The 19969-nt window shown below is 44.6% G+C and overlaps 1 protein-coding gene and 1 non-coding gene across 2 annotated transcripts; one reads left to right on the forward strand and one right to left on the reverse strand.

Moving 5' to 3' along the window:
* Nucleotides 1–10951: 10951 nt before the first annotated feature.
* Nucleotides 10952–15134, reverse strand: LOC124662774. The gene is made up of 3 exons (XM_047200570.1): nucleotides 14417–15134; nucleotides 12954–13108; nucleotides 10952–11502 (listed from the first exon to the last, which is right to left on the reverse strand). The coding sequence occupies exons 1-3, from the start codon at nucleotides 15132–15134 to the stop codon at nucleotides 11143–11145; spliced, it is 1233 nt and encodes a 410-aa protein (XP_047056526.1). The 3' UTR covers nucleotides 10952–11142.
* TRNAP-CGG lies at nucleotides 13215–13286 on the forward strand. Its single transcript has one exon. It is a non-coding gene; the product is annotated as a tRNA-Pro (tRNA).
* Nucleotides 15135–19969: the final 4835 nt, after the last annotated feature.

Here is a 19969-nt window from a genome sequence, read left to right on the forward strand (position 1 = left end):
CCTACAAAGAGACAGTAATAGTTCATGGAGTGATATTCATATCCTGAAACTACATAAAGCTGCAACTTCAAAATTAAATCATAATAGGAGACGTGATGCCTCATCATGGATCCTTTTAGAACTTTGACCTCTTCATTTCCATCTTCTAGTGCAGGTATACGGTCAACAAGTTGATCACCATCCTACATATAAATAAAGATGTCAATCAAACCAACAGTACATGCATATAATCTTCTCAAAAGATCTTTGCAGAGTAAACAAACACGTAGTATGATGTACTATTGAGAGCAGGGCACCATGCATGTGTATGTTTCTAAACAAAAAGAGATTTGTTTTTGCCAATGTACCGATCTGCTGCCAAAAGGTAGAATAAATGCCAAGATAAAAGTGAAGAAATGGATATAGTAATCTCTGTCACTAATCACTTTGTTATTCCAAATATTTTGTGAAGTTGTAACTTTAGGAACACGTCTGACAATGTTAATGAAAAGAAAGGGTTGTCAATACTAATATGGTGATTCGGTGCTATCCATACGCCCATGCTCTCACAGGATCTGTTACGCTCGCAGAATTACATAGTCGGATACAAGAGTGTGCAAGGCTGCAGCCTCATATCAGAGAATCGTGATTTAAAAACAACTAGGAAACAGAAAATAAATTAATGCGTGTTGTAAGTTGGAAGTAAATACTCCATTGTTCAGACTAATGGAACTTGGTACTCTCTCCATTGCTCGGACTAGGCCGTATTAACTTTGACAAGGACTAAGACTAGCATTTCTGAAATTGAGTGAACATCTGATATTTTACAACTATTCACCTAAAATTAATGAGTTGTCTGGCTTCACTCGTAGTAAATTATTGCATGTACAGTTACACATAAACATGCGTTTTTACTAGTGAATTCAGAGCAGATAAAGAAGGGAAGGGGAAAGGAGAATTAACCTGGTACAAGTATGTATTCTCGGACAGGGAAATCAATCGGAACATGTTGTGGGCATGCCCTCTGCAACTTGGGTCGCAGAACAGAACAAGCCCACAAAAAAGAAACATGTGACAAGGAAATCAATCGGAAGAGCTATTCCAGTGTATAGATTGCAGAACTAAGGCAATATCATAGAAGGCAGTCGATGTATTACTGGCTTGAATAAACGACTGTACACACACGGGATGCAGTGGACGAGAGTGGCCGGGCCTTGGGGACGGAAGGGAACAGATCGATCCTTCAAAAGGAACCAGGATGAGGGGAATGGATTTCACGGGGCGAAGGGGAGGACGGCGTGGTAGTGGGCGTCTCGGAGGTGGAGGGCAGTGGGGGCGGCGGTGGGATGGAGGCGCGGTGGTGGCCATCGGGGGCGACTCAGCTATCTAGATGAGTTTTTTTAGGGGGAGGTTGACTTCGAGAACAGATTAATTGGAGGGTCAATATATAGGAGGTGTTAATGGAGGGAAAATTCTATGTTAGCGGGAATGGCTAAAAAATTCCCTCCACTTGTTTTTCCTCTTGACCAAAATAACCTGATTTAAAGAGGAAAAGGATTTACTCTTTTTTCCGGAAAAAAAACCTTAGCTCTATTGGTCAAACTAGCAAATAGCCAGCCCTAGAAAGAAAGTACAAGTCTAGATCCCTCCTTAGATGAGTCTTGAGGATTAAAACGCAAAGGAAAGCCGGAGAAGGGGTAACGACGGGTATGCCCATGACATGATATGTAGAGGGAAATTATTTTGAATTGAATGGAATTTAAGATAAAGTACAAAGCAATTTTTCTATGAATTAAGACAAAAAACCTCCATATTACAAAACATATTTATAATTGTTTGAAGGCTCTCCAACTAATGTGCAAATTAAGATTTTCTTACGTTTTTTCCTAGAACCCCCGATAGCAAGCCTATATATTAACATAGGGTCGAACAAGCTTACAAGACACGAGCGTCACAAGTTCTAAAGTCCATACCCACTCGCACTCCCGGAGAAAAGAAGGCGGCGGCGGGTTTTCCTTCTCATGTCGACGGGGCTAGGCTTGATGCATGTCTTCTTGCCAACATTATCTTTCTAATATTCTCCAACATTGTGCATTTGTGTCAGGATTATTTGTCTAAAGAAAACACAAAGTTTGGATCCGGATGCATTTATATAAAGAATCTAGTTACACGTTTAATACTAGGCCAAGACAACCACACACTTGGCGGGGCTACGCGTCACTTTGTTGGTGTCACGCCAATGTGGCGTGCGGGCCACAACGAGACCTGGGCCAGGCTTCGGTCCGATGTTGGGGTTATGGAAAATAAGGTATACCACAAGAATATATGGGTTGTGTTATAGTGGGTTTGAGCAGTTGAGTGCCTGTGAGGCTTTAAGTATAAAAAATAAACAAAATTTACCGGAATGAAACTATATGTTGTTTCGTATTCCATCTGATTATGGATCGGAGGGAATACCACATTTGCCAAAATAATATATTTATCATTTTCATTAAAGAATCTCATGTTGACAAGTGGACCATATGTGTAAGGTAATGGTGATATAGACATGTAAGTGCTTTTAGTTTTTTCGGTTTCCCCATAGAGTTACAGCTTATGGATACATTTCCACCAGCATATACTTATATGTTACTATGTCAGTTATCTTGTAACACCTTCCCTCTCACACATAATTATGTGTTACACTTTTGCTATCTTTGTAACACAATTTCAGACTTTATATAGTTTGTGTTACCGTCGGTCATCGGCACACAAATGATGTGTTACTTTAAGTTTACTTGTAACATACTTTACTATGTGCTACATCATTGTGTTACCAAAGCTCATCTCCGTTGTAGTGGGTTTCCATAGAGTGTTCGAGATTAGCACGAGCTTCTTTATTACCATGAAGAGAAACATATACCATCCCCATCTCATGCAACAAAGTATTATATTCTTCATCATTATCATCATCATCACTCTCATCATTAGAGGATATGTTAGGAGTCAAATTAGGAGATACCTTTGATCCATTTGCCATAAGGCACATGTGCATACTGGAGGATGAAGATGAGGATATTCTTGAATCCCCATTTGAAATCGTGTCTTGATCCATAGAGTGTTCGGTTTCCTCTACATTGTTAGTCTACAAACAACTAGAGGAAATAGAAGCATTTTGATTATGGAAACAAGACAAGGCAAGCATATCATCATGAGATCTATGTAAGAAATTTACACATGATATGAAGGACTATCAACACAAGCATGTAGATTATTTTGAGTGCTAGATGTGTTTAAGTCCAAAGAGGAAACATTGCAATGGGATAGAGATGAAGAATCATCATTATTGAGCATAATATCAACATTGCAATTTTCCTCACCACTCACCATATCATTACCTTGTGTCTTGCAACACGTTGGTGTAGTGGAAGAAGATGATAACTCATCACGCCGGAGTTGGAAGCAACTTGGAGCTCTTCATGATGTGAAAGGGAAGAGAGCTCCTCGGAGACACCACCGACCAAATGAGAAATGGATCCACCAAACATTTCCTTAAGCTTGATCCACATCTCATGAGATGACTTTCGCTTTATATATATCAAGAACCTACAAAAATATGGTCTAAAGGAGAATTAAAGCTCATTAGATACTTGAGCTTCAAGATGTAAGTTTTTCTCATCCTCTAAATATAGATTTTGAGGATCCATCGGAGGATAAAAACCTACAATTAGAAATCGCTCTATATTTGGACACAAGTTCCGAAGATTACAAAGCAAGCGATTTCTCCACAAAAGATAATTTGTGCCATCAAGGATAATTGTGTCATTGTGCACTATATTACTAGCCGACATCTTTACTCTCAAGGCGGTGAAGCCTTAAACAAGGAGAGACCTTGCTATGATACCAGTTGAAAGGACGAGATGTCGCCTAGAGGGAGGATGAATAGGCGTTTAAAAAATCTTACAGATTTGGCTTGTAAGAATGCGGAATTAAACTAACGTTTATTTCACAAGCACAAATCCTAAATAAGCTAGGATCAACTAAGTGCAACAACAACAACTTGAGCTAAGCAAGATAGGCACAAGATGTATGTAGCACAAGTGATAGCAAGATATATGTACTTCAAGCACGATGGCTATCACAAGGAAAGTAAGCTCGGGTATAGAAATAACCGAGGCACACAGAGACGAAGATGTATTCCCGTGTTCCCTTCCTTTGCAAGAAGGTACGTCAAGTTTGGAGAGGTGGGGGTCCCAGGAAGGATTCCCCAACGCCACGAAGGCTCACCTTCTTCTCCGAGCCAAACCCATGAAGGATAATGGCCCTTTCCTTATGGTTAGCTTTTCCTCCACTCCGGAGATGGCAAGCTCCACAACCACTTCACAAGCTCCACGAAGGAGAAGCCCGGGCCCCTTCACAATCTTCCACGAAGAGGTCACAGGGACACCAACCAAGCCAACTAGGAGGTCACCCTCCAAGAGTAACAAGCTCACAGTCTCTCACTCGAACTATCGTGGTGGAGAGCTCAACACTATGCAATGATGCAAAGCAAGAACACTAGAGGTGTTCAAATCCTTCACACTCAAATCCAACCCAAGCAACAAATGCTAGCATGAGATTAGAGAGGAAGAACAATGGAGGAAATCAACAAATGACTCTGAGATCTATATCCCAAGAGTTCCCCTCACTTAGAGGAGGAATGGATTGGATGAGGTTGTAGATCTAGATCTCCTCTTTCAAATCCCCCAAGAATATGCAAGAATCATAGGAGGGAAGGGAGAGGAAGCAAGCTCAAGAAGGTCAACAATGGTGGTCAAAAACGTGCCTAAGAACCCTAAATAACTGTTGGGGAAGAAGCCCCTTTTATAGCCCAAGGGAAGATATAACCGTTGGGGGCAGATCTGAGAGATTTTCGTGCAGCCGGTCAACCGGGCCAAACCGGGCCTGAGACCGGCCGCCTAGCGTAAGAGCCGTCCGACCGGGCCAGGGACCGGGCCACAGACGGGGCCTCCTGGTGTGAGGGCTGGTCAGACCGGGCCGCCTGGTGCGAGGGCCGGTCCGACGGCCACGAACGGACCGTCCGGTGCAAACCGGACCTCGGGCTGGGCCAGCACCGGGCGAGGCTGAAAACCTTACTGGATAGTGCCCGGTGTGCACCGGTCAGCGCCGGTCCAGCCGGTGTACAGGCCGGTCCGACCGGGCGTGAGGCCGGACTACTTCAGGTCAAAACCTTTTTCTTTGATTGACTCAACCAATTTTGTTGGGAAAATAACGACAAATAGAACCCAACAAAAACTGGAAATATGGAGACTCTTCACAGGATATTTTTAGATGATTCTAGAGAGGGAGTCTCCCACCGTTAAGAAACGGTGAAGGCGTCCAAACTCGAAAATGCAATAGAAGATGCATGCGGATTCCATTTTTGATGAACTTAGGCTTGTTGTAAAGCTAGCAACAAGCTCAAGAACCTCACGCAGAGAAACACCAAGAAGTAATAGGGATATGCAAAGTATGTAAAGGATTGAGCTCCCTAAGACGATGCGATCAAGTTACCCAACCGAAAGCCCCTCTTGATAGTGCGGCTATCTATCCTATAATCCGATCTCCCAACAACCACCTTGAGACCGGTAAAAGGAAAACCTAGAAAGTCCATACCTTTGCCTTGTGCATCCCGCTTGATCTTGATGATAACTCTTCAAGCTCCACTCAAGCTGGAATGCCTCACTTGATTATTGTTACTTCGTGAAGACTCACAAATGCTCCCCCATACACCATGATAGGAAAGCTCCATTGATGCAATCTTCACATGTCCATTATCACCAAATGAACGTCAAGCTTCAAGTATATGATCCTCTTGAGATGCTCAACTTGAACTTTCCCAACTCAACCTTGATGACGATCACCACTTGATGTCATCCTCTCATGGGCTATATTACATCTCACTTTGGATGCATGCCCATTGAAAGATACCTAACCCACATAGACAACACAAGGGCACATATATGATGGGTTAGTTCATAAAGCATAATTGACAAGACTTACCTTACCACATGACTTCATGTGGCACATTCTTCATGCTTCATGTGTTGACCAATCTTGAATCTATTCTCCACTCTTTGTATTGGTCAACCTTGTATCTTCTCATGCTCTATCATACTATCTTGAGGTGCATATAGAATTATTCATTTGTTTGCATGCTCTAAATCTTAGTTACCCATAGCTCAACTTATGAGACTATCATGACACCGACTTAGATCCATAACTTGAATTCTTCACTTGGAATCAAGCACTCAAGATCTTGATCATTCATTGCTTATCACATAAGCTAGAGCATGGCTAATATTGAGTTCCACATAAGAACTCCATCTTCATTTCTTCTTCTTGATCATATCACACATATATCTTCAAATCGATGATCTTGATGCCAATACACAAGGTATATCTTAATCTTCATGGCATCCATACTTGAATCCAACATATGGAATACAAGTAGTACATATGGAATATTCCTTCATATAAACTCAATGAAAACATTAGTCCATAGGGGTTGTCACTAATTACCAAAACCACACATAGGGGCAATATACCCTTACAGTTTTAATATAATATTGTAATGAGAGTATATATTTATAAATAGTCATTTATGTTTTGCATAAGGTCAAAAATGATGGGATTCGTAGCATAGAAAACAAAAAAAATTCCTACCGCAAGAACGAATAACAAGCCAAGATCTAATCTTGTAGATGGTAGCAACGAGATGAAGATCATGAGACTAACCCTCGAAGATTCCAAAGCCTACGAGATTAGATCTCGTTGTTGATGTAGTCGATCACTTGCCGCTTTCAAAAGTGCGTAGAAGATCTTGATGGTGCCACAGTCGGGTAGCACCTCCGTACTCGGTCACACGTTCGGTGTTGATGAACAACGTCCTTCTCCCCATTCCAGCGGGCAGTGGATGTAGTAGATCCTCCTCGGAATCCCGACGAGCACGACGGCGTGGTGTCGGTGGTGGTGGAGATCTCCTGGCAGGGCTTCGCCGTAAGCGCTCGCGGGATAAGAAGGAGGAGGGAGTAGCTAGGGTTTGGGAGAGAGAGGGGCTTGGGGCGCCAGCCAAGGTGCCCCTTGGTGGTGCGGCCAACTTGTGTAGCCAGCCCCTCCCTCTCCCCCTCATTATAGGGTTTTCCCAAAATCCGAATAAGAGTCCAACTCAAAAACTTCCATATTGGTGAAACCTAGGTCAAGTGGGGTTGCTCCCTTTCCTTGCTTCATGGCCGGCCAACTAGGTGGAGTCCACCATGGACTCTACCTTCCCACTTGGTGGGTTGGCTAGGGTTGGTGGAGTCCCTCCGGGACTCCTCCTTCCATAGTGATTTATTCCGGATGATTCTAGAAACTTCTACAACCTTCCATAAATTCACCGGACCATTCCCAAACTTTGAATGTGACTTCCTATATATGAATCTTATTCTCCGTACCATTCCGAACTCCTCGTGATGTCCTGGATCTCATCTGAGACTCCGAACAACATTCGAACTCCATTCCATATTCCATATCTACTTAAAACGACGTCAAACCTTAAGTGTGTCACCCTACGGTTCGAGACCTATGCGGACATGATCGAGACTCCTCTCCGATCAATAACTAATAGCGGGACCTGGAGATCCATAATAGTTCCCACATATTCAATGATGACTTCGTGATCGAAAGAACCATACACATACGATACCGATTCCCTTTGTCACGCGATACTTTACTTGTCCGAGGTTTGATCATCGATATCTCCACACCTAGTTCAACCTCGTTACCGACAAGTACTCTTTACTCGTACCGTGATATGATATCCCTTGTGAACCAGTCACATGCTTGCAAGCTAATTAGATATCATTCCACCGAGAGGGCCCAGAGTATATCTATCCGTCATCGCGATGGACAAATCCCACTCTTGATCCATATTCCTCAACTCACACTTTCAGAATACTTAATCCCATCTTTATAACCACCCATTTACGCAATGGCGTTTGATGTAATCAAAGCATCCTTCCGGTGTAAGTGATTTACATGATCTCATGGTCGAAGGACTAGGTAACTATGTATCGAAAGCTTATAGCAAGTTTGAACTTAATGACTTGATCTCATGCTATGCTTACTATGGGTGTGTCCATCACATCATTCACCTAATGATATGATCTTGTTATTAATAACATCCTATGTTCATGACTAGGAAACCATGATCATCTATTAATCAACAAGCTAGTTAAATGAGAGGCTTACTAGGGACTCTGGTTGTTTACACAACACACATGTATCAATATTTTCGGTTAATACAATTATAGCATGGAGTGTAAACATTTATCATGAACACTAAGATATAACAATAACTATTTTATTATTGTCTCTCGGGCATATCTCCAACAAAAGAGAGGTACTTAATTATGAGAGACATTACTAGACGAGGGCGGCACGGGAGAAATGGCAATGGCGGCATCGAATTAATTGTTACTATAAATATGTGGAGTAGCTTTTTTGAACATTCCTTTCTAAAAAAAAAGATTTTCTACGGCTTGATTGCGTCAGACCCTTTGCACTTTCGGTGCGCAATGTGCTGCCCGTGGCCGCCTACAATATACTTCTTATTTCCCAAAATAGGTTGTCTATAGTATTTGGGCAAAGTCAAACTTTTAAAACTTGAACCAACTATAAAGAGAAAATATTTACTTCAAAATCTCAAATTAACATTATTAGAACTTTCATTAAATATATTTTCATATTGTGTGTACGTAGTATTGCATATGTTCATTTTTTTATTGACCAAAAAATACAGGCAACATATTTTGAGGAGGAGGGAGTATTTGAGCGCCCATGGCCAATATCTTCGTCGATCAGAGCAAACAGTCTCTTTGGGTGCTGTTGGAATTAAACCCGACATCAACCCAGTCCGCGTGCGTGCCTGAGTATGCCTCCGAGTTGCGTACGGGTTCATCACCGAGTCGTAATCCGTCGGTGTGTTTGGCCGTGTATATATGCTTGTATACGGTACTGCCTAAACCACCACCGTCAAGCCCGTTCTATCCAACTCTCTACTACGTATCCAAAGTTCCTGTAAGCAGTTCTTGCATAGTTACTGAATTCAATGATTGTTATACACAATCAAGTGTTGCCCGCCCATCACCAGATAAACTTGTCTGCTACTGCATTGCTGAATTACAGTACTAGCACTCCATGATCACTGGTAGAAAAAGAGGCTTCCGTCCAGCCCCATTAGTCGCGAAAGTATAGGAACCGCGACTAATGGAGTAGTCGCGGTTCGGGAGCGAACTGCGACCAAAGGCCTGGGTCCAGGGCGTTCGGTGGCCAGCTGGTGGACGGGAGGAGCTTTAGTCGCGGTTGGCCCAAAGATTCTGCAGTTCGTACACAAGACACATCAGATCTGAGTGAATAGTCTTCTCGTGGGTCAGCTTCTTTCTAAATCAGAATGTTTTCTCTAAATCAGAGTATTATCGATCCAGAAACACCACAAAACAAGAGCATTTTCAGTCGCGTCCCCAAACCGTTCCCCAAACCGCGCCGGATTGAGCGTTTAGGGGACGTGTTTTGTTCGTGCCGCCTTTGGGGACGTCGCTCCCCAGCCGCGTCCCCCAAACGCCGCCCCCAAACATTGAAAATACTCTTTTTTGATTTTTTTATTTCAATTTCCACAAACTAATACATAATTTGGAACGTGGTTTACACGAAAACACAGTTAGGCACATAGTTTTCCACAAACTAATACATAGTTTGAACCGTCGTGGACACAAATATAAAATTTTGCAAAGAAACTAAACCTAACTAGGCCGTGCATGGAAGGTTTCCTATGTTCGCTGCTAAGAAAGAACACTCGAGGGCACACCCAGTCACCTAAACCGGAAAATCCAGCGGGAGGATGGTGCCCTTGTTGGTTCTACCGAGGAGGCGAACATCCAGAAACCTCCGTGCACGTGTTCGCTGCGAAGAAAGAACACTCAGTCGTCCTCCTCGTCGGTGTTGTCGCCCTGGTAGTCCCGGCGGCACCGCGTCTCGTCGAACACCGTGACGCTCATGTCCCTGTCGCCGAAGTAGGAGAACAGGAGGATGAAGCCGGCTTGGAGGCTGTGCTGCCGCGCGAACTTCTCCCAGCCGATGTTGAGGTACATCTTGCCGCGCGCGTCGTAGATCACGTCGACGATCCACCGGTAGTAGCCGCACGTAGCCTCCCACAGATGCATCGGGCGCGGGCGATCGTCGCCGGCGACGTAGTCAGCGAAGGAGTCCGGCAGCCTCTGGATGCCGCGCGGGTCGTCCTTGAGGACGAGGACGAACTCGAACCGCACGTCCGGCTCCACGTCCATCTCCGACGATGATGAAGCCGGCGGCGTGGAAGGCGACGGCGAGCGTTCAGCTCGCCGCGGCCACGACCACGACCACGGCCGCGAGGTCGGCCTCCGCCTCTACCGGACATAGCGTCGAGTCTTGTTGAGATGGTGGCGGCTAGGGTTTGGGAGAGAGGCGCTAGGGTTTGTGTGTGAGAGGGACGATGAGAGGCGGCCCTTTTATAGGCCGGAGGGAGGCGGGGAGCGGTGGCGCGCATTAACGCCGGCACGCAGAGCTAGGCGCGACGGGACGCGTCGCTGCGGGAACTGCACCGTCGCTGCGTCGCTGCGGGAACTGCACCGCCAATAACTTCTGTCGCGAGGTATGCGATGGTTAGGTTAAAAATTTATTGTGCCGCTGACGAGTCAGCCCCGCCACTCCCCGCCTCGCTTTTCGTTGTGTCCGGCGTCCCCGGTGCGTCCCCTGTGGGACGGGGACAGGCTCGGAGGGCCGGACACCGTATGGGGGCGCGCCGGACAAAAATGGGCTTTGGGGGACGCGGCTGGAACGGTTTTTTTGTCCGGCGCGACCCAAATCCCTTTGGGGGACGCGGCTGGAGATGCTCCAGTGATTGAAGGAAAAGGGTCAGTAACAACCACTACTGCTATCACTTCAAATTTCATTTTCCATGCAGTTGCACACTTTTGGAGTGATAACACCATAAGATATACACGCCTTCACAATCACCCACCCAATAAACTCCAAAAATTACACAGCTGCACTCCACACAAGAGAAAAGAGGGGGTTAGCATTCATATTAAATTTACGTGGCACATAAAGATTTGCCGGATCTGAACCTCAAGGGGATTTTACAAGTAGGTGCTCATATAGTTTTGTGGGGTTGTTGTGAATGATCGATGGGTTTGCATCTTCCAGACGCTCTGCGAGCGATCTGAGCATAGAGACCAGATGCCGAGTGTTCTTCGTACATCTGCATACCAGATCCAGATACTGCATCGCCTCCTGGGGCATGAGGCCAGTCATGAAGAAAGGGAAGAGCTTCGAATGTGTCATCTCCATTGTATCCATCGCCTCTGATGCCCATCCGGAATTAGACTTGTCAGCAACACTCCCTTCCTCACGCTGCATCCGCCGAACTGATTCCAATCGTGGAAGCATATCCTTCTCTTCCTCCTTGAAGTGCTCTTTGGTGTGATCCTGCCAGTGATTGATTAATTCTTAGACCCACACCAAGCATGCAAAACATGTATATGCAGCTATAGATATAGATTTCTCATGGCTTATGTAACCATCCTATCACAATTCACAAGAGATCAATTCTGAATATTTAGGTAAATCTTTCGCATTATTCTGGCCTGTATGTACATCCATTTTCTGTATTGTCTCAATAACTATTGAATACTACATTTCAAAAGTTATCAGCTCTTCCTAGCTGGTTTTGAGCGAAACTACCACTGTCAGCATACCACCTTGATGCCAAGATTCTACGCAGTGAAGCAGTCCAATATATTATATAGTACCAAGTATCAAATATGCAAGGAATATGTGTGACTGGTCTCACAATCAAAGTGCTGAAGCATTTATGGAACTGCTTATGATGATTATGCTCTAACATGTAGGATCTTAGTAGTTTGCTGACCTACGTCAACTCCTTTCATCAGTTTGATAGGCACATGTGGATAGACCTAGCTGTAGTGAGAATAAACAGCTACAAATCCAATGTCTTCCAAAGCAAATTTCTTAACTGCTTGGACCAGGCTGCACCCTACTTTTCCTCAACTTTTCACGCATACAATTCTAGTGGAAATGGTAGAGCTGTATGCAGTAGCAATGGTGGAGGATCTATACCAAATTCTGAGTAAATGAAGACACTAAATTAACCCCATTGTGCTGCTAAAATCCTCAAAAGCAAATCTTACAAGGTAAACAGGTCGGTCCAGGCTGCATCCTACTTTCTCCTCAACTTTCCACACGCATAACACTAATGTAGTGTGGTAGGAGAGCTGTACGCAACTGCCATGGTTGTGGATCTGTATCCAACTTGTAAAATCAACCCTACAATGTGCTGTTGAAACTATGAAGTTTTATAGAGCAGACAGGTCGGTAGTGGCCCTTATCCAGGGCCACATGATCTTCCTTGTTCTTGAAAAGTGCAAGGGGACAGTAGTGCAACACAACCATCTTTTTCGTGAAGAAGGAAGGAATCAGTTTTTTTTTTCCTCTCTCCTGGAACTAGGTGAACTCTCATCATTGTACTTCACTTTCGGTCACTACTTTTCTGAGAATCTCCCATGTCAGGTTATTAGCAAAAGGGGTACTGATTATGAGAGGATAACATCCACACCAACAAATTACTGGCGCTACTTTTGTCTGAAGGCTGTAGAGAAGTCTTGCAAGTTACAAAAGGTGAAGTTTGCATATCAACCTCCGTGAAACGGCTTTTGGTATGGCACACTTCCAAAGCTACCTACACTAGTGCATCGCCTATTCTTTCCAGCGCCATATTCAAACCTACTAGGTAGTACTAGTACATTTCAAACACAAACTTGCAAGATTTCACAAGCAATGCAGAGTACAGAACAGTAAAGCTCCAAGCATGAAACAGCCAACCAAATGCAGTTTAGAGTAACCACCAAAAGAGCGTGTACCTGCAACGCTTTGAGGCGAACCGCGAGGTTGACCAGCACCTCATGGAAGAGGGGGCTGCCCAGCTCCAAGGTCAGAAGCGTTTTTATATCTTCCTTGATTCCGTTCATCATGGGCAGGTGCTTCCCGTGCTGCTCCTGAACCTTATCGCACACCCCTGGCGCATAGAATAATTAGGATCAGATTAGGCTGCAGTCACACAATGATATGGGTGTGATTAAACAACTTTACAATTAGGCTCTGGGATCGAGGAGGGCATAGAAGGGCGTTTGGTCTAGTGGTATGATTCCCGCTTCGGGTGCGGGAGGTCGTGAGTTCGATTCTCGCAACGCCCCAGACGTGTTGTCTGTTTTTTTTTTTTCACTTGGAACATGAGGAATGGGTTTGCTATTTTCTAGTATCTGTAGCTTTCGGCTCTGCTACACGACATTGTTATCTTTTGTTACCTCGCTCGCTCGTTTACCAACCGGGAAAAGGCATGTACAGCTACAAAGGTGAGGGAACCAGAGGGAGGCCTTTTGATCGGACAGGGAAGGCATAGTGTAGAAAATGGAAAAGAACACTACACTCTCTATCCCTTGTTGTCACAGGAGATTCTGCAAATCCATCAAAATTCAGCAGCTCGAGTACGCAGCAATTATAGCAGAGGATCGGAGCAGTTGCGTAGACAGTGAACGCACCTAAAATAATGAGGCAGTAAGGACGAACAGCAAGTGTGGATAAGGATGGCAATTTTACCCACGGGTACGGGTACCCGCGGGTACCATACCCGCATGGGCAGGGTATGGGTACACTTTTATGCCCATGGGTAGTACCCATATCCTGCCCGTTAAGTCATGGGCGGGGCACGGTATAGCCTCGTACCCGCGGGTAAACCCATACCCTGCCCGTTTATTGTCAAATTTTACGTGACATGTCTATTTTTTTTTACTTATGTGTTAGAATATGAGAATGTTATTTCTATATTATGTTAATTGTTATGTACTCAACTACATGTTATTAAGTTGAGATAGTTAATTTTTTTAATCAAATTTGTTATCGACAAATGTAAAATTGTGATTGACTTGTGTACAATTTATCCTACCCACCGGGTACCCAATGGGTACGGGTACCCGGCGGGTATGGGTATGGGTAAAGTTTTATACCCATGAGTACGGGTATGGGTAGAAGTTTGTACCCATTGGCTATACGGGTATGGGTATGGTATTGCTCTACCCTGCCCATACCCTGCCCATTGCCATCCTTAAGTGTGGATGAGGAAAGTGAAAATATGCAGCCACCCACCCAATTGGCCAATTGCAAATGCACTTTAAAAACGTCATGGAAACCAATGCACACGCAAAATCCTCTTATCAGAGTGGTGCAAAATTCCAAAGTGGCAAAACAGCGTTGTGCCAAAATTGATCCGTGGACAGCGAAAATATTTTCAAACGGATGGGGAATGGGATCGGGGTGAGAGATTGACCTGGAAAGGAAGCCCTCTGGATGTCTGGGAAGAGCACCCGCTCCTCCATCCTGGCGTGCTCCAGCATGACCTCCATGGCGTCCCCGTACCACTTCCCCAGCCGCCTGACCTCGGCACCCTCCAACGGCACGGTCCTTCCCCCTTTGCCGGGCTTCTTCCCCCCCTTCTTCACCATCTCCGCGAGCTTGGCCGCGACGCCGTCGAGGTGGCGCTCGGCGCTGCGGTGCTGCAGGCGCACCATCTCGGCGACCTCCTCGGCGGCGGCGGCGGCGAGCGAGGCGCGGGTGGCGGGGCGGCGCGGGGGCGGCGCGACGGCGGGCTTGCCCTCGAAGCGCGCGTCGACGTGGCGGAGCAGCTCGTCGGCGGTCCCGCAGAGCTCGGGGTCGGCCGCGGAGAGGCGCAGCACGGGGCGGCCCAGCGGGGCCGCCTCGGAGGGCGTGAAGTGCAGCGGCGCGGCCGCCTTGTAGAGGAGCGCCACGCGGAGGCGCCACGCCACCGGGCAGCCGTCGGAGCCGTAGACGCGGACGACGCTGTCCGTGTCGGCGTCGGGGTCCGGGTCGACGGAGACGGACGCGGAGGGGGATCTGGCGAGCGCGTAGGGGGAGACGGTGGTGGCGGTGTTCCCGCCGGTCGCGGTGCTGGAGCCGGTGCGGTGGGGAGGCGGGGAGGTCGCGGGCGACGGGCGGTCCCGGCGGGGGGACGGGGAGCAGTTGCCCATGGGGAGCCGGAGCGGCGGCGATGGGGAGAGGAGGGGTTTGCGTTAATGACGCTGGGGGGAGAGGAGCCGGAGGTGGCGAGTGTTGTGGTGTGTTGCTGCTTCGGGGCGTTGGGGTGCGGGCGACGTTGGCGGAGCGGAAGGTGGGGCCTAGTTTGGGGGCGGCCGTTTCGGTGTCGTGTGTGGGTTTTGAGATGGAGGGATCACCGGATCAGAGGATGCTCTTGTCGCTGTCAAAGAAGAAGATGCTGCTGTTGATTTGCTTCGGAACAAAGTGTTTTCGTGGTTTAGGTGTTACTGCTGCTTGGAGTACACTGTTAGTCCTGTCTTTGGATTACTCTGGCTCAGATTGGGATACTGTCAGATTCAAGCAACCATGTGCTGCAGTTGGCATTGGAGGCTTGGACCAGGACCAGGGTTAAAAAAAGGAACTAAATGACATAATATATCTTTTCACCATGGGGGCCAATAGGATTATGTACTCTTGGCACATGACCTGGAGTCATAGATGGACCCTTCTTAAGAGGAGCCATGATATTGTAGAGGTAAACTGTAAATCAACAGCTTATTCTATGAGATATTTTCATTTTTTCTGGTATTACATGGCGCGGCGGTTTCTGGAGCGACCGAGTGGCAGCCTGGCACGATTTCTGGTTCCGTGATATAATTCTCCTTTTTTATTGAAATGTTTCACATAGGTATTTTGGTGTATTCAGATCTTTATAGATTTTCTCTATGATAGTAGATTTGGCGATTTATTGTTATAAGAAAACATAGGCTCCGATGTTTTGGAAGATCTGTGTTACAATGTTGCAATGCCAATTCACTCCTAAATGTTGCAATGCCAATTCACTCCTACGCGGGTGTTAAAACCGGGCATATTTCCTGCCGTCTTCGCTTTTAGCACAACACAAGAGCATAAACGGGTAGGAGAATTTTAACGTTGAATACGGGTGTGAAACCACTTCTAGAAAGGATATTCTGTTTAAACTAAAAGACCCGCCGGATAAGGACATCAGAATCTGAATCCCAAGATATGGCGTGGGAGATGATACGGTAAATAGCATGCTTATATAGATCATCCAAAAAATAATTGTGATTATCCAAATGTTTTAAAGCTTTTCACTCAAAGTTTAGTTCTTGGGCTTTAGTCCAAACTTTTTTCACTATTTCTTCAACTCACTGACCGATTAAAAGGTTAAAACCCTCATTTTTTTATAGAAGCATAATTCTCTAGCTATGAAATTATTTATTCATCCACATAAATTCATTAATTATAATCATACCTCCCCCATGTCTAAGTTTGTGACCTTTTTTACTTTCTTTTTTAGCCATGGGCCTTAGACGTGTATCTTTAGGTTTTTATAGAAAAACCACAAATATATTTTCACGATGGGGCCAGTATGATTATGTACACTTAAGGCACATGATCTCGATGGACCCTTTTTATACCATCTCCAACGGGTCACCGCATTTCACACCGCTAAACTATTCGTTTTTTTCATATGCATGTGTCCGCGGATAGGTCAGCGAGCTATATCTGTTTGCGGTCACGAGCGGCAACAACGGGCGTCCTGCATTTGTGGGGTCAGTTGTTCGCGTTGTAGCCTCAAATAGTTTGGCTAATGGTGGTCGCTGCTGCTAACCGGAGGTTAATGGCGGCGCCACCGTTCCCCGTCCGTGGCCATCGTTTCCTGCTGAGTGATCCCGTGTGCACGCCATTTCCCGCCATGCACCCCATTTCCCGCCCGCTCGCCGTTGTTTCCGGCCGCATTCGCCTGCCCCGCTGCGCATTTTCCCGCGCAGGTCACTGTACCTATAAATCTTGGCCATCGGGGACTCGGTCAAGCCACACAACCGTAGCTATGGTTAGTCTAAACTTTGTCACTTCTATGATAATTAAAATGTTAAATCCCTCTTATTATAGAAGTGTGATTCCGTAGCTATGAAATTATCTATTCGCCAATATAATTGCAGTCGAATCTACAACCATTCATTATTCGCACCACTCCGAGTCGGATGGAAAAAAATCTCATAAAGGATATGGTCCAACCAAAATTCGATCCAATCCATTTACACATGCAACATTGGTGGGAACATCCTCCTCGCATTGCATATTGTGTATACACATCAATTGTATTTAAATGATGGTCAAGTTGGTATCAAACTGGCGTATAAATTGCTCAATATGTTATTATCTTGTCTACAACAAATCAGGCGAGTTATTCCTCTTAAGCATCTTTTGTAAAAAAAAATACATTTAAAACATGCACCTACAAACATTATACTCTTTGGGTCTTCTTTTGAGCTTTAGATCATGCATAGCCCTACATAGCACAATGCATAAATTTGCAGAGAAAGCATACTGCTTATAAACAGTTGACATTGTGGCACTGCTGAAAATGATGATAAAAAGTAGCTTGATAGTCATTAGCCTTATCACACAGAACAAGAGGACGAGTATATCATCATGCTTTAAAGTTTTTCATTAGAGTATTGATGATTAGATACTGCCAATCCAAATCATCAGAAAACAATCCAGCCAGGGATTGAGCTTCAGTGACTTTCTCAGTCCACAAAATCACTGACTTTGTGTCACTTACAAGTGGAGCTGAGAAAGTCACTGAAGCTCAATCCTCCGGCTAGGGCGACAAAAGTGGAGCAAATCACTCCGGTAGTGATTATTGCAATTAACCAAAGAATGAGTGCCGTACTGGTAGGTTATCTGCAAATTCCCACTTTAAAAGCCCTTTGACAAACTCCCATCAGGTTATCAGTAGCACGGCAGTACTCCATGATGGATTTGCTGGTATAATTTATTTGTCTTAGTGAGAAAAGCTGTACGACCACGAGCCGCGTAATCCAATCCGAAAAATGGAATCTTGAATAATTCTGGCTCGAGGACTTGGTCTTTTCTACGTGAGAAGATACTCACTGGTCGTTGGAATTGCATGGCTGCGGAATCGGCATCTAGAATCATTGTCTGTCAAATCTTTATACATCGTCATACTGCCATACTTCATTCTGATTTACAAGTTGATAATAATAAAAAAATTTAGAAGATGAAGATACCATTAAAAATAAAAATATTTGGATGGTATCTTCGTCGAGGTGTCATCCTCACCAAAGACAATCTTGTTAAGCGGAATTGACACAGAAGTACTCGATGTGTCTTTTGTCATCATGATGAAACTATTAAACACCTTTTCTTCCAATGCCAATTCGTGAGATCTATTTGGTCTGTCATCCAAGTAGCGTCTACCCTGTATCCTCCGACTAGTGTGGCCAATGTCTTTGGCAATTGGCTTCATCGTATAGATCCAAGGTTCAAGTTGCTTCTTAGGGTGAGGGCGCTAGCAGTTATCTGGACGCTTTGGCTGAGTAGAAATGACAAGATTTTTAATGATAAAAATTGCTCTTTATTGCAGGTCATCTACAGATGTACAGGTGTTCTCCGTTTGTGGTTACCTCTTCAGCGCATGGAGAATCGAGACCTATTTACGGAGGTCTGTACACGGTTGGAGGATACGGCGAGGGATACTTTTTCCCTACATGGGTGGCAGCATAGTCTACGGATTGAAGCACCACCCACACCTTAGGCGTTATATGATTCATCGCTCCGATATGTATTCCGCATAGTTCTTTTTTAGCTTCGCATCTTTTTGGACTTAAGACTCTTAAACGGCTGTGTGCATCCTGGTTATGCAGAGGCTGGATGTAATTGCTTCTAAAAAGTAATAAAGCATCCTTTATCGAAAAAAAAAGAATCATTGTCCGTTATACACACCCTCGTCTTAGTGGAACGAACAGGTTGATCATCAACATCTAAATTGCATTGCCTCCCGATGAAGCCAAGGCAGCACATGCCAAAGCAAGATACCAGTGGAACGGACTTTTGGGTTGGCTTAATTAGCAGTGAAGTACTGCAGCATGCTTCCAAGTTTGTCCATCAATAGCTAGTACAGAAGGTGTGTGTGTCTCAGATAGGAATGATATTTGTGGAGTTTCCTGAATGATTATGTGGTTTGGTAGCAACTTTTTCATATATTTATGGAAACAGTAAATTCCTTTGTCATGTGTACATTAGAAAATACACCGATATCGCAGATTAATTTCAGCCACAATGAAAAACACTTAGTATACAGAAATTTCAGAAAACCACAAAAGACGTCGCAAGACTGCATATTAAGTATTTAATCCACATGATACATACTAATAGGCTCATCATATTTTGGGAAACGAACCGTGATAACTCAATTTGATTAGGTTCTTCTCCCATCAATTGGATTTATTCCACGGCGGTATTTTGTTTAAAAATGTTAACCAGTGTAAAGCTTGTAACAAAACAAAAGATTTATCTAAGAACAAATTGCAATCTTTCAAGGAAACAAAGTTAGCCACTTGAGAAATGCGAATCCTACAATATACATAGAATCAAAATTATAAGAATCATTGTAAAATAAATTTTATATTTTATGATATTATAGATATTACCTGGAATTGTAGATGGTTCCAAGAGTTGGGGTGTTCGCCCATTAATGCGGTACGTGCCAAAGCAAGCCACTCATGCAAGAAATAAATAGATTTCAAAGATCTTGGGAAAATCCAAAAAGGGTTGACACTTCAGAAATTCACTTTAGGGCTCGAGCAACATGGAGCTCAGTATTTTTTCCAAAATTTGAAAACACAATTTCAAAATTTCAAAAAGATATGAAAACATTTAAGACTTACATAATGATGTACTCTATTAACACACACAATTTTCAACCCAAAATCACTTGTATAATGGGCTTAATGAAATGAAAAAAATCAGAAAGAGTTTGGAGGATTGAAAACTT

The sequence above is a fragment of the Lolium rigidum genome, chromosome 6 (assembly GCF_022539505.1).
Source record: "Lolium rigidum isolate FL_2022 chromosome 6, APGP_CSIRO_Lrig_0.1, whole genome shotgun sequence".
Classification (NCBI taxonomy): domain Eukaryota; kingdom Viridiplantae; phylum Streptophyta; class Magnoliopsida; order Poales; family Poaceae; genus Lolium; species Lolium rigidum.